Source organism: Odontomachus brunneus, unplaced genomic scaffold (genome assembly GCF_010583005.1).
Source record: "Odontomachus brunneus isolate Ranch 3 - 2012 unplaced genomic scaffold, Obru_v1 Obru_scaffold_130, whole genome shotgun sequence".
In the NCBI taxonomy this organism is placed as follows: domain Eukaryota; kingdom Metazoa; phylum Arthropoda; class Insecta; order Hymenoptera; family Formicidae; genus Odontomachus; species Odontomachus brunneus.
Window position 1 is genome coordinate 553,804 of NW_022639580.1, and position 13,665 is coordinate 567,468.

Sequence of the window (13,665 nt, forward strand, 5' to 3'; positions counted from 1 at the left end):
ATATATATATATATATATATATATATATATATATATATATAACTTTATACATATAATACATATTAAACAATATATAAAATAAATTATATTTTTAATTAAAAACAGGGAAATCATCGAATACGTAGACGGCATTAAATCGACACGTTTAGTAGACGATAAGCATCAGTACCAATTTTTTAAATTTTATTTGAATAATGGATGTGGTAAACGTGTACAAGTCGTAGCCTGGAACGAAGAAATTCATAAAGTTGAGTCATTTATAAAACCAAATTATGTAAATATTCGATTTTTACAACCTCAACAATAATATAGTTAAACAATATATAAATTAAATTCAAATATATTATTATTATTATTATTAAAGCTACAATTAACTTTTTCAGATTATACATTTAGGTGGCATACGTGTCCAAAGACCCAAAAATATGCAAAAAACGGCAACGCAAAAGCATATGAATTACATAAGAAAAAAAGTTGTGCAGTACGTTTTTTAGGTTTAGCAGTTCTCCCGCGCCGAGGACTATTGCTACTTGAACCCGAAATAGCTCAAATATATCGAGTAAATGCCGAAGAATCGGCCGACGTTTCAAAAGATGATCGTGTTCGTCGTGGGTAGCAACAATTACATCAAGTACCAAAATTTACTGGATTATATGAAGCAACGTAGTGACGCTAGCATGAACAAACAGGTGATCTATGTCCTAACTTTCTCTGTTTGGTTCAAAAGTTCTCTCATGAACGCTCCAAGTATACATTTCTCATTCCCGACTACTATATTTTCCCTTGTTCTCCTAGAAATATAAATTCTTCTTCCTTATATATCTTATGTATATTTAACGATAATAACACTTATCTGATATTATCCTCAATTCCACATTTGTAAGGAGAATTTAAGATAAAATTATCCAATATCCTCCAACATCTTTTATTAGAAGATTAGTGGATTAGAGGATTCTTCTGTAATTATTTAGTACAGATATTAATCACTTTAAATACAACTGTAACAGTAATACTTATATCTACTATATATAGTAGACTTATATCTCTTGGGTAATAGTAATAGAACTGGATCTTTTGTGTTAAACTTGAGAATATATGTAGAATACATGTGCATGAGATAAGCGACATCAAACTGTCAAATGAAGAATCTTCAAAACTTGATAAAAACGATACCAACTCAGTTGTAGTACTGAATTGATATTATTTCCAAGTTTGGAAGATTCCTTTCTTGATAGTTCAATGTCGCTTATGTTATAATCACTATTACCTAAAAATATAAATTTGTTATTATTACAGAATTAATAGTGGTAGCAGCAAGTGTTTCAATAAACAATGAGTACACATTGCGTAGTACTATTTAAAGTTTTTCTCTTCAGAGAATTATCACGGCCAACACACTTCACAACTTATTAAACTGTAATAACTTGATATAACCTGTATAACCTGATATAACCTTCTGATACAAAAACTGTCACTCAGCTGTCATTCCTCGCAATGACAGCAGCAAACGACACGACCGCAACGCGGCATCGAGACGGCCAAAAGAGGCTTCAACGCTTCGATACGACTTCGATACATTCGAGATTTTGATCACATGCCTTTTTTATGCCTATATATATTTCCCCTTCTCTCCTTGTCTTACCCTATCTTTTCTTGTCTTTCCCTTTCTCTCCCAATGTCTCCTTGTTTCTCCCCATCTCTCCCCGTCTCTCCCCATCTCTTCCCGTCTTTCCCTGTCTCTTCCTGCCTCTCCCTGTCTCTCCCTGTAATCAGTATTGTTTCTCCCTGTCTCTCTGTCTCTCCCTGTCTCTCCTTGTCTCTCCCCATCTTTCCCTGTCTCTCCCTATCATTTCCTGACTTCCCCTACCTCTTCTTATCTCTCCCGTCTCTCCTTCTCTCCCTGCCTCTCCACATCTCTCCCCGTCACTCCTTGTATCTTCCTGTCTCTCCCCGTCTTTCCCCGTCTCTTTCTGTCTCTCTCTCTCTCCCTCTCCTCCCTCTCTCCCTCTATCTCTCTCTCTTCCTGTTTTTCTCTCTCTCTATCTCTCGTCGTCTTTCCCTGTATCTCCTTCTCTCTCTGTCTTTCCCTTTCCCCCTCTCCACCCCTCTCTCTCTCTCTCTCTCCCCTGCCTCTCCCTGCCTCTCCTGTCTCTCCCTGTCTCTCTCTATCTCTCCATGTCTCTCCCTCTCTCACCCTGTCTCTCTTTCTCTTATTTGCCAATATTTCTATATCATGTTTCCCGCACTCGTAGAAGTATGAAAAAATAATACCGGCATTGTTTCCCCAAAATGAATCAGCAACTTAATTATCTCATCATATTCCACATTAAATGTAACAAAATTTGTATCTGAATAATACGAAAATATTTTGAGAGACTTTGTAATTTTTTTCTCAGCAGGCAGAGAAAGCAAAAGTGACCTACCTTCTTCTAATAAAGGTGTTCTAAATCTTATACCACTTTGAGAAATTTCTACCCTTTCTCATGGAATAAATTTATAAGATCCTATTATGAAAGTTCGGCATTGTAAACCAGTAAGTGGTAATGGCGTCTTATACATAAAGTTGTGATTAATACATACTCCTGAAATTCGATCTTGTTATTAAATTTATGTTATTTTATGTGTATGTTATTTTACGTGTCGACAAATCACATATCATTTTTACAAAATGTCCTTACTACTTTCTTTGCTATTCCTATCATCATCATAATATGACGGACTAACAGAAGTATTTGTAATAATGGGTTCATTTTCTAAGATGTTATCTACGTCTCATCAAAAACGTTGCTTACATTGTCGAGCATTGCAAAACTATTGGTGCCAATCTTTTTAGTTTTGTCCTTTTCTTCCTTATCAGATGATATGAAAAACTCAAATCTATAATCTGCATTCACATTCGAGTACAACACAACCTCTGATCTGTTACCGCTGCGACTAAGCTACAGTTACAGCTACATGCGGCGCGAATCTAGCAACCTACGAACAGCCAATCGGTATCGCGGAAAACATGCCTCAACGTTTCGATAGATTTCGATGTAACTGAAAATTTCATAGCATTTCATCTCCCATTTACTAATAGGACTAGCACACAGCGCGCGCTACGCGCACGCTTTTGATCTCCTTTCTTTGTACTTTATTGCACTTTAATTACATAGCAAAAAACACAAACCTCACTCACACACAAACCTATAATCTGCATTGTTTCTCCCAGTCTCTCTGTCTTTCCCTGCCTTACTTGTCTCTCCCGATCTCTCCCTGTCTCTCTCTGTTTTTCCATGCCTCTCTCTATCTCTCCCTGTGTTTCCCTGCCTTTTCCTGGTTTCTCCTCTCTCTCCCCATCTCTCCCCGTCAGACACCGTCTATCCCCGTCTCTCCCTGCTTCACCCTTTCACCCTGTCTCTTCCTGTCTCGACCTGTCTTTCTCTATCTCTTCCTGCCTTCCCCTGTATCTCCCCATCTCTCCCTGTCTCACCCCTTCTCTTCCTGTAATTTGCATTATCTCTCCCTGTTTCTCCCTTTTTCTTCCTGCCTCTCCTGTCTCTCGCTATCTCTCCCTGTCTCTCCCTGTCTCTCCCTGTCTCTCTCTGTCTCTCCCTGTCTTTCCCTGTCTCTCTTTATTTTTCCTTTCCTCTCTCTGTCGCTCCCTCTCTTCCTGTCTCTCCCTGCTTCTCCTTGTAATCTGTATTGTCTCTGCCTGTCTCTCCCTGCCCCTCTCTGTCTCTCCCTGCCCCTCTCTGTCTCTCCCTGTCTCTTCTTATTTCTCTCTGTCTTTTTCTCTCTCTTTCTCTCTCTTCCTGTCTTTCCTTGTCTTTCTCCGTCTCTTTCTATCTCTCTCTGTCTTCCCAGTCTTTTCCCGTCTCTCCCTGTCTTTCTCTGTTTCTCCCCGTCTCTTCCTGTTTCTCCCTGTCTCTCCCTGTCTCTTCCTGTCTGTCCATGTCTCTCCCTGTCTCTCCCTGTCTTTCCCTGTCTATCCCTGTGTCTGCCTCTCTCTCCTCGTCCCTCCCCGTCTCCCCCTGTCACTCCCTGTCTCTCCCCATCTCTCCCTGTCTCTCCCTCTCTCCCTGTCTCTCCCTGTAATCGGCATTGTCTCTTCCTGCCTCTCCCTGCCTCTTCTGTCTCTTCCTGTCACTTCCTGTCTCTTCCTGTTTCTCTCTGTATTTTCCTGTCTCTTTTTGCTTCTTTCTACCTCTTTTTGTCTCCCTCTGTCTCTTCTTACCTCTTCCTATCTTTCCGTGTCTCTGCCTGTCTCTCTTTGTTTTTCCCTGTCTTTCCCTGCCTCTTCCCATCTCTTCCCGTCTCTTCCCGTCTCTATCTGCCTCTCCTCTCTTTCCCTGTCTTTCCCTGTCTCTCACACACAAACCTGTAATCTGCATTCACATTCGAGTACAACCATGGACATAGTATACATGTATCCCGCAAACGGTCAGAAAAGTGAAGACAACATGTAGGAAGAGACCATAGACATAATATACATAGTCTCATGTACATAATTATTGTTATAGTCTCATATATATAATTATTAAACGAATTTTAATATAGCTAAATGTTTTCATGCTCATTTATTCTCTCCCATTCTCTCTTATTTTCTCTAATTCTCCTTTACTCTCTCTCTCTCTCTCTCATTCCCTACTATTCTCTTCTATTCTCATTCTCCCTCGTTATAACCCCGTTCTCGTAATACGCACGAACTGTTATTCGACTCCGGCACGATGACAGCTCGGCGTGACACGAAGCCGGTCGCAAAGCACTGCCAATCGGTATCGCGGAAAAGAGGCAACAATGCCAGCGATAACATTGATAACCAAACAACTTCAAAACGTGACCTTTTATCTCCTTTTTACTGTTTGGAAAAGGAAGTTGACATTTTGATAAATATTATAACATGATGTTTAATAAAGATTAAATGGCAGACTGATATTAAAGTAAAATTAATTGTCGCAATAAGTTCACGCGATATAAAAATAATATGATTAGATATGTGTGTGTATGTGTGTGTGTGTGTATGCATGCGTACGCGGAATGTTTTCGTTTTCGTTATCGTGTTTTGCGAGATCTTATGAAGAAAAGAAGAAAAAGATAAGTCGTCATAAAACAGCGAGGGAATAAGATTAATATAGATAACATGCGTCTTTACTTTATTTCTCAAGAATTATTTTCCGCAACATAACTTTATCATACAAGGTTGAATTTGGCGTAATATAAGCTTTAATAAAATTTGAAAATTTTTTTAAAATATTAGAAAAAACTACGAGTGGTGGGAATATTTTGAAAAATATTACTATTTTTAAAAAATCCAGATACGCCATTGTAAAGTACATTCACAGCCATAAAACTTTTGTTGAAACATTTTTTTCATATTTCTTTTCGTTTCAATTATATTCGCTTCGAAATATAAAAACCGATTTTTTATATTTTATTTTTTTTGTTTCCATCCCTAAAATCGTTTTTTAGCACCAAAAAAATCATTTCGTTATCAGGGCTTACTAGTCTATAATTAAGCAAAGTTTCAGATTTTTTTAATTTTCACAGAAGATTCTTTGTGAGTTCAATATAACGTGTGTTACCTAAAATATACTTTTTTTATTTAAAATTCAAGAGTAATGTCTATATTAAAATATATCATATCGTATATTGTATATTATTAACATATCGTATATCGTATTATTTTCGAGAAAATACAATTACTAACTCTCTTAGAATATTCATTTCTATTTTATAATTTTTGTCACGTTGGGTTCACGCAATCTTAAAATAAATTACCTTAAATTACAAAACAAAGATTTATGTTGCATCCTACTTGATGATGCAAACATATATATTCAATTCCTTGTTCAGAAATTAAATGAAATCCATAATCTTGATAAATAATTCATAATCTTGAAGATAAAGGCAAAATAGTTAAGGAAAGGTTAAACAAATATTTTATGCTGAAATTTCGAGATAAATGAAAAAAATCATTTTCATTCAATTTTATTCAGTTGAAAATTTCTTGTTTTTGTAAAGTAATTAAAAGTGGTTAGATCAATATTCAGAAATTTCATTCCAATCTTACTTTAAAGACAATGCAAAAAAGAGAAAACCTTTTGAATCTTCTTCTGGTAAGACAAAAAGAGAAAATCTGAAGAGCTTAATAAAATGCTTTCAAGAGAAGAAATATAATGTGCGTTTTTTAAAATGCTAACAGCTTCCGGAAAAAAGAAGGCCATACCACTTATCAAAAAGATTATTTCATCTGATTATAATAATGAGTCAGAAGAAAAACATAAATCAGTTTCTAAATTGAGTAATGATGAAGCTTTAGCTCTTTTTATTGATAGTGATCTCACTAAAGCTCAATATAATTTAATTAGAGAAAAAGCAAAGGATAAAAATGCAGATATTTTTCCTTCCTACAATACCATCATTAATGCGAAGAAAGATTGTTATCCTGTGGAGTCTGCAAGAACAATAACTGAAACATGTGCGTCAAATGAAATTCAAGCTCTTCTTGATCACACTGCCCAAAGATTACTTAAAATTCCTCAGGTAATGATAGATGAGTCGACAAAGAAAAAAATAGATAAAATATTGTTGGTGACAAAGTGGGGTGCTGATGGAACCAGTCGATTTATTGAATATAAATAGAAGTTTACAAATATTGAAAATTTCGATAAGTATTTGTTTCTTTTATCTATGGTACCAGTGTGCCTAAAAGCTGTTTTAAAAGATGCAACAGAAGTAAGTATCTGGGAGAATCCTCGGACTTCATCAACGAATTTTTGTAGGCACATGAAATTTGAGTTTGTACAAGAGACAAAAGAAACAAAAGAAAAGAGAAAAAGTTTTCCTTGAATTTGGAAATATTAAAGAAAAAATACAAAATCTTTCTTGCACGAAAATTGAGAAAAACGGAGAAACAATCCTAGTAAGACACGAATTACATTGTACAATGATAATGACAAAATTTGTCAATACATAACAACAAATACATCTACGTCAAGTGTCCCATTTGCCATTGTAACCCGAAAGAAATGAACAAGTTAGAATTAGTAAAAGCCGGGACTGTCAATGTCGCAGTTTTTCAGTTTGGCTTATCCATTTTACACAAATAGATAAGATGCATGGAATGCGTATTATATGTCTCGTACAGGTTGGAATTCAAAAGATAGACCACGACAGATAACAATAAAGTATTGTTCAACGAAACTAAAAAACGAATTCAGTTGCGCAATGAATTAGGACTAATAGTTGACATTCCAAGGCAAGATAGTGGAACTTCAAATGATGGAAATACTACGCGTATATTTTTCCAAAATTATGAAAGAAATTGTTTCCAAAATTACAGGATTTGATGAAGATCTGCTAAAAAGAATTTATGTTCTTTTACAGACCCTAGTATCAGGAAAATACATAGACGTAGTTCGGTTTCGAGCGTATTCAAAAACTACAGCGAGACTTTTTGTTATAAAAAATTTATGGTATTATATGCCTGTAGCATTGCATAAAATGCTTATTCATGGAGCAGATATAATAAGTAGTTTTGTGCTGCCTATTGGATGAATATCTGAGAAGCCTCAGAAATCCAGGAATAAAGATATAAAAAGATGTCGCACGGAGCATACGCGCAAAACGTCACGAGTTGATACAAATAACGATTTGTATAATTATCTATTTATATCTGTAGATCCATACCTTGAAAGTTTAAGAACAAAACCGAAAAAGAAAGAAAAAATACTATATGAAGAAGCTGTTAAGCTACTTACGGAGAGGAAATAAAATTTTATAATGGATAATATAAGTAAAATATTGCATGCTAATGAAATATAAGATTTGTCCAAAATATTCCACTTTTGTTCGAAATCGATTGGCAGCATTATATTTTCTAAATTTTTATGATATCCCAGCTTGTTAGCCATAGGCTTCAATGATTTAATGATTTACATTTCTTTCAGTTCTTTTGGATTGTTTAATTAACATATGAAGGCAATTATCGAAAATCGGCCTCGACAACTTTTTCCTCAGAAGAATGACCTTTCATTAAAAAAAAAATTATTCCGATACAGCAAGAATCGAGGCTTACAGATTGATTTGTCCAAAAAATGGCACAAAAGTGCTACTGTGTGCCGATCCAAACCAGGTTTACCGACTTTTATCTGGTGCCGAGTCATGGCTCGACGTCGGCAGAACCACAGCAGCCAACATTTACTATCTGATCGCGGCGCGACGCTGGTCCAAGCCAAGCTTGCCAACTTTTGTCCGCGATATTGTTTTTCCACATCAGACAAAATCTAATAGATGTATATCATATTGGGAGTGTGCATTAATTTTAAGGGATTTTTTGGTAAAAATACGGCTTTATAGTGAATAAGTGGTTACAAATTGATCATTCAAAATATTGCCCATCGCTAGCCATTACTTTTTCCCATCTTTCTGGTAATAGGTAGATTTCACGTCGAAAGAACGACACATCTTTTGAGACTATACACGAATCGACCCATTTTTTTGGTATCTTCATAAGAATGGAAGCGCTGCTCAGACAAGCCATGAGTCATCGATCGAAATAGATGGTAATCGGAAGGAGCAATATTTGGAGAATACAGTGGGTGTGATAGGACATCCCAGTTAAGCGCTTCTAACGTTTCCTTGACCGGTTTCGTAACATGTGGCCAAGCATTGTCGTGCTGGAAAATCATTTTGTCGTGTCTTTTCGCGTAATCTGGCCGTTTTTGCTTCAATACTCAGCTCAATTGCATCAATTGTTGTTGGTAGCGTTCCCCAGTGATGATTTCGTTGGGTTGGAGCATCTCATAATACACTACACCCAACTGATCCCACCAAATACAGTGCATGAGCTTGGCGCCATGAATATTCGGCTTTGCCGTCGATGTTGATGGTTCGCCTGGCCTGTACCATGATTTTTGCGCTTCGAATTATCGTAGCGTATTTATTTTTCATCACCTATCACGATACGATGCAAAAAACTTTTTCTTCTGTGTCTTTGAAGCAACAATTCACAGCTCATTTTGCGCTTTTCTACGTCTCTCGGCTTCAACTCGTACGGCACTCAGTTACCTTGCTTTTGAATCATTCCAATGGCCTTCAAACGTCTGGAAATCGCTGATCGATTAACATTTAATGATTCTGCAAGTTCTTCTTGTGTTTGACTCGGGTCTTGATCGAATAAAGCTGCCACTTCCTTATCTTCAAACTTTTTCGGCTGGCCTGGACGTTCCTTGTCTTCCGTGTCAAAATCACCTTTTTTATAGCGTCGAAACCAGTACTCACATGTTGAAATCGGTGAAATATAATTATCATAAACTTCCAATAGCATTCGTTGACTTTCATCAGCACTTTTCTTCACCCGGTTTCAAGGCAATATTTGGGAATTAATTTCAAGCAAATGGTTAAACCTACAAAGTTAATGGTTCGTATTGACATTTCTTTATCTTTGAAGAAATATCTCATATTTTGTCAAAGCTTTTTATTCAAAATTGAAGAAATACTAGTAGACGAAACTGGTCACACCGCAAAATATCTTCCATCGGGAGAGTTGATTGCCACCGTCCTCGTTATCTGAAATAAACGAACTTGTTTTTTTTTCTTTATGAATGTGATTATCGCGTGAAATAAAATAAAATAATTTGAAGAAAAATTGACCAAATAATAGCGCTTGAAAAATAGTAGTAGAATTTTTACAAAAAATTCTACCTTTTCGCAGTCCGAGAAAATAGTAATTTTAAAAATATTTAAAAGATTATAGTTCTGGCAATAGTTTAATACATATACACTATATGTGTATAAAACTGCAAGTTGGTCGATCCAGTAATTTCTGAGAAAAATACTCACTCGATTTGAAAATTATCGTTTGGAGAAAAATGCATTTAAAGATTCTCATGTATCTATAAAGAAAATAATGAGTAATTTCAGTAACTTACTTTTAATTAGCTATACCATGACCATACAAAAGATCTTCCTCAACTTCAAAGAACCCATGTTTGTTAATCTTCTTTTGTCTCTTAGCAATTCTTGTTCCTTTCGACTCATACGACGCTCGCTGCTCAAAACGTTTAATGTGCTCGTTGTCTCTGCAGCATCCATCATCTTCTTTCCGCAATACAGATGTTTTGGTGCAATTGTCCAAATTAATGAATTTAAACTTTCGTTATTATCCTGAGTAAATTATTCGAGACATTGCTGTAATAAACCACCGATAGTTAAATCTTCGTAAATTGGTTGAATAACATTTAACACTTTGTCATTCATCTCAGTTGGCGCGCCGTATGGAGGATGTGTCCTTTAAACATTTATAACTCGATCAATTTAACGATTTTCATCTTGGTATATTAGGGACATATTTTCAAGGCCTCAAGCTATAATAAGTCGCAAAAAGTCAGTTTTTTACCCGTCACATTAGAATATTTCCTTAATTATAATGATATAATTTACTCCTACTCACATGATGTGTGAAATTTCCCTTTTTATTTTCTCCTACGTCAAAAAAGTGTTAAATAGAATAGGCAGGCTAAAAGTAGGAACATTTCAACTCGGATAGGTTAACTAGAATCAAAAGAGGTTGACGTATAGGTTTCAAAGTATCAAAATATGTGTTGAATGGAATAATAAGGCTGAAAATAAGATCAAATTTTAATTCAGATGATTGCGAGGATAATTTTAATCGCGTGCACCGAGTTGCTGGCGGGAAACCTCATATTGTTGCTTACATTATTGTGGCACTGCTCAAGATTTACAGCTGTTCGATGTTCGATAATCTGTAAATACAATCGAAGGTTCCGAAACAACGAAAAAGAAAAGAAACTAAAATATCACTACTAGGCGCCATTGAGTGCGTAAAAATAATAAATTTCCAGAAACATATTTAAATTGCATAATTTTGCGTATGTGATCCAGTCGCCCACAATTTCTCAATGTACTCTTTTCTCGAGTCAATGTTGATTATCGAAACTATGGAGTGTCTTCCCACGTAAGTTATCTCCAATTATAATCTTTATTTTGATTACTTTCATATCAAAGTTCATAACAGCAATAATAGCATAATTATATACTTTTTATCCTAATTTTATTAATACATTCTAGATAGTCGTATTTTTAGCAATATATAACCCAAAACACAAAACACGATATAATAGCCCAACAAAATAGCAACGTCGTACCAAAATGATGATTTAGTCATGTCGAGCATTTCCAGTATCGTACTCGGCGCTCGAAAATGGCAATAAATATCTGAGCATTGTAAATTCTCACGGCCATTGCCGTAGACGGATTGAACCGCACCGTCGAAGGCGTATCGTAGCATGCTCAGGTAACTGATGTAGTACATGAAACTGGTCATATCCTTGAAGAAGACTATAAGACCGGCGAGAGAGAACATGGCGCACACGATGATAGATCCGACGAAGAATCCATTGACAGGTTCGAAAGTCGCGCCCAATCCTAAGCCCAGGCTTTCGGAAATGAAGAAAGATAAGATATTGATGAGCAGATACATGAAGAAGCGAGAGAATTCAGGCGGTTGACTGGTCATGTAGTAGGTGATGGACGAGCCCAGGAAGCCGTAGATCGTCTGCAACGGTATTGTGCTCACCAATATGGCTATATAACAAGTTCTCAACTGGTACCAATTGTTGAAGTGCTCCTTCCGCAGAATGACAATCTCTAAGGGAAACTTGATCACGGCCGACATCAATCCGAAGAAACATGGGTATAACGTGCTCACCAACAAATAGCAGAGGTTGCCAAATATTTTGTTGGCATCATTGCCGGTGTGTTTATAAATAAGACCGGCCAGCACCGATACGAATAAGTGACCGCTCAGTTGGATATACACCGTCTTGCGCATACGATATGTTAACATCATGTAGCGCTGCAGCAAAACCCAGAATCGCATCAGTTCTGTTGGCGGGCACGTCAATGTTATCATCTGATTGTTGTTGGATATCTTCTGTCGGGTCATGTTGCATGATAACTTCGACGAACATATCTCGTCATTCGACTCAGGCCACTTGCTTGCCGCGATCAACTGTTCGTCGTAATTACCATACTCCTTTGACACCACTTCCAGCATGTAGTCCGCAGGGTTGTGATATTTTGGACACTGAAGACCTTGCCGAGCAAAGTAGTTGACCGTATCGCCTGGTGGCGAGCGATACATGCAGTGACCGTCCACTACCAGATAGATGTGATCGAACATCTCATAAAGCGTTGTGCTGGGTTGATGTATGGTGCAGATAATCGTCCTGCCGGTTTGCGCCAGTTTCTTCAACGCGGTTAAGCACTGCACAGACGCCGAAGAATCCAGACCAGTAGTCGGTTCGTCTAAGAACATGAGCGATGGATTATCAATCATCTCCAAGGCGATGCTCAGTCTTTTCTTCTCACCACCGCTCAGCCGGTCAGTTCGGGTCTCTTTGATGTGCAATAACATAAGTGTGCTCAATATATCGTTGATCAGCATCTGCCTTGACTTACGCGAAATTCTCCGATCAATCTTCAGATAACTCGCAATCATCATGACCTCGTTGATGGTGAAGTAGTCATGCAGATGGTTTGTCTGCTGAATGTAGCACAGCTGTTTTTTGCAACTGTACCGATTCTGCTTGTTACCTTGTTTGAGGTACTCCACCGTCCCCGTGTACAAGCCTTCCTGGAAGCCACTCAAGATGCTCAGCAACATTGTCTTGCCGGCACCCGACGGCCCCATAATGGCCGTCAGCTCGGCGGATCGAAAAATTCCGTTTAGACCTTTGAGGATCTGCTTCTTCGATCCGCAATATCTAGTGCGGACTGCGTACGATAGATCCAAGAACTTGACGTCGATCTTCTGATTGCATGTTATGTTGGTGAGGTAGAGTTTGCGCTCCATTGTGCCAGATTTTACGGTTTATTTGACTCTAAGTCGCCCCGAATATTTTCGTTATCTAATGATAGTATCTTTTTATAATCTCTGTTGATTCATCGATAATTTTAGAACATTGACTAGAATACTAACGAGAATACCAACCTTCGTAGCATAAAAAGAGATCACTACAAATTTCAATCTTGATTTTTCGTTAGTTGACACGTGCAAGAACTGTTTTCACATGCACGAATTTCTACCCACGATTTGCTACTTTCGTGCAGGTATTCCTTATTGGAATGGGTATCTCGATTGTAATCCCTAATTGTCTGAAGAAATTTCACTCCGTAGAAAGAAAGCACTGTTTGGACGTTGTTGACCTTTCGGACCCGGAAAAAGCGCTTCGACGATAGGCAACGGAATGATGGTCGAAATCGAACTGTGCAACATGAGAACCGAAAGTTTCCTCCTTTGCTGTATCAGCAACTTGACGCCCGAACGATGATGCGACGAGACTATACTTGGAATTGCAACGAGACGCTACTTTACCTAGCGAGGTAAACTTTAGCTAGGGAGGTAAACTTTACACTTTCGGTGCGCAGTCGTCGTTGTATTATTAAATATTTATATATTTGCCGTAAAAGTATAATTTTTTAGATTTAAATATATATGCAGCACAACGTGATATTTTCGCACTGTATTATAATTTCACACTGTAAAGAAAACCGAAGTAAATTATCTAGCTAATACTATCCGTTTCGCAAATATAGAAATTGATATATGATTTAAGTTACGTACGTACATACGAGACGATAGAGTCGTGCGCGTCACAT

The 13,665-nt window shown here is 37.2% G+C and overlaps 2 protein-coding genes across 7 annotated transcripts in view; one reads left to right on the forward strand and one right to left on the reverse strand.

Annotated features, from left to right (window-relative positions):
• Nucleotides 1–13,665, forward strand: part of LOC116850005 — a 65,922-nt gene that overhangs the window by 11,402 nt on the left and 40,855 nt on the right. The gene's annotated exons all lie outside the window — the stretch shown is intronic.
• LOC116850003 (ATP-binding cassette sub-family G member 4-like) lies at nucleotides 9,203–13,193 on the reverse strand. Of its 3 annotated transcripts, XR_004379235.1 has the most exons (5): nucleotides 12,998–13,193; nucleotides 11,151–12,914; nucleotides 10,436–10,536; nucleotides 9,915–10,349; nucleotides 9,204–9,552 (listed from the first exon to the last, which is right to left on the reverse strand). XR_004379235.1 is itself a non-coding variant. In XM_032827765.1 (2 exons), exon 2 carries the CDS (start codon nucleotides 12,857–12,859, stop codon nucleotides 11,060–11,062), a length of 1,800 nt encoding a protein of 599 aa, XP_032683656.1. In that variant the 5' UTR covers nucleotides 12,860–12,914; nucleotides 12,998–13,193; the 3' UTR covers nucleotides 10,966–11,059. The 3 variants fall into 3 exon arrangements, 1 of the variants encoding a protein (XP_032683656.1); XR_004379236.1 differs by having other exon boundaries at nucleotides 9,203–9,552; nucleotides 9,915–10,748; XM_032827765.1 differs by lacking the exons at nucleotides 9,204–9,552; nucleotides 9,915–10,349; nucleotides 10,436–10,536 and having other exon boundaries at nucleotides 10,966–12,914.

Bases quoted from the DNA above. Each gene is read 5' to 3' on its own strand.
- LOC116850003 (XM_032827765.1), bottom strand. From the start codon at position 12,859: ATGGAGCGCAAACTCTACCTCACCAACATAACATGCAATCAGAAGATC.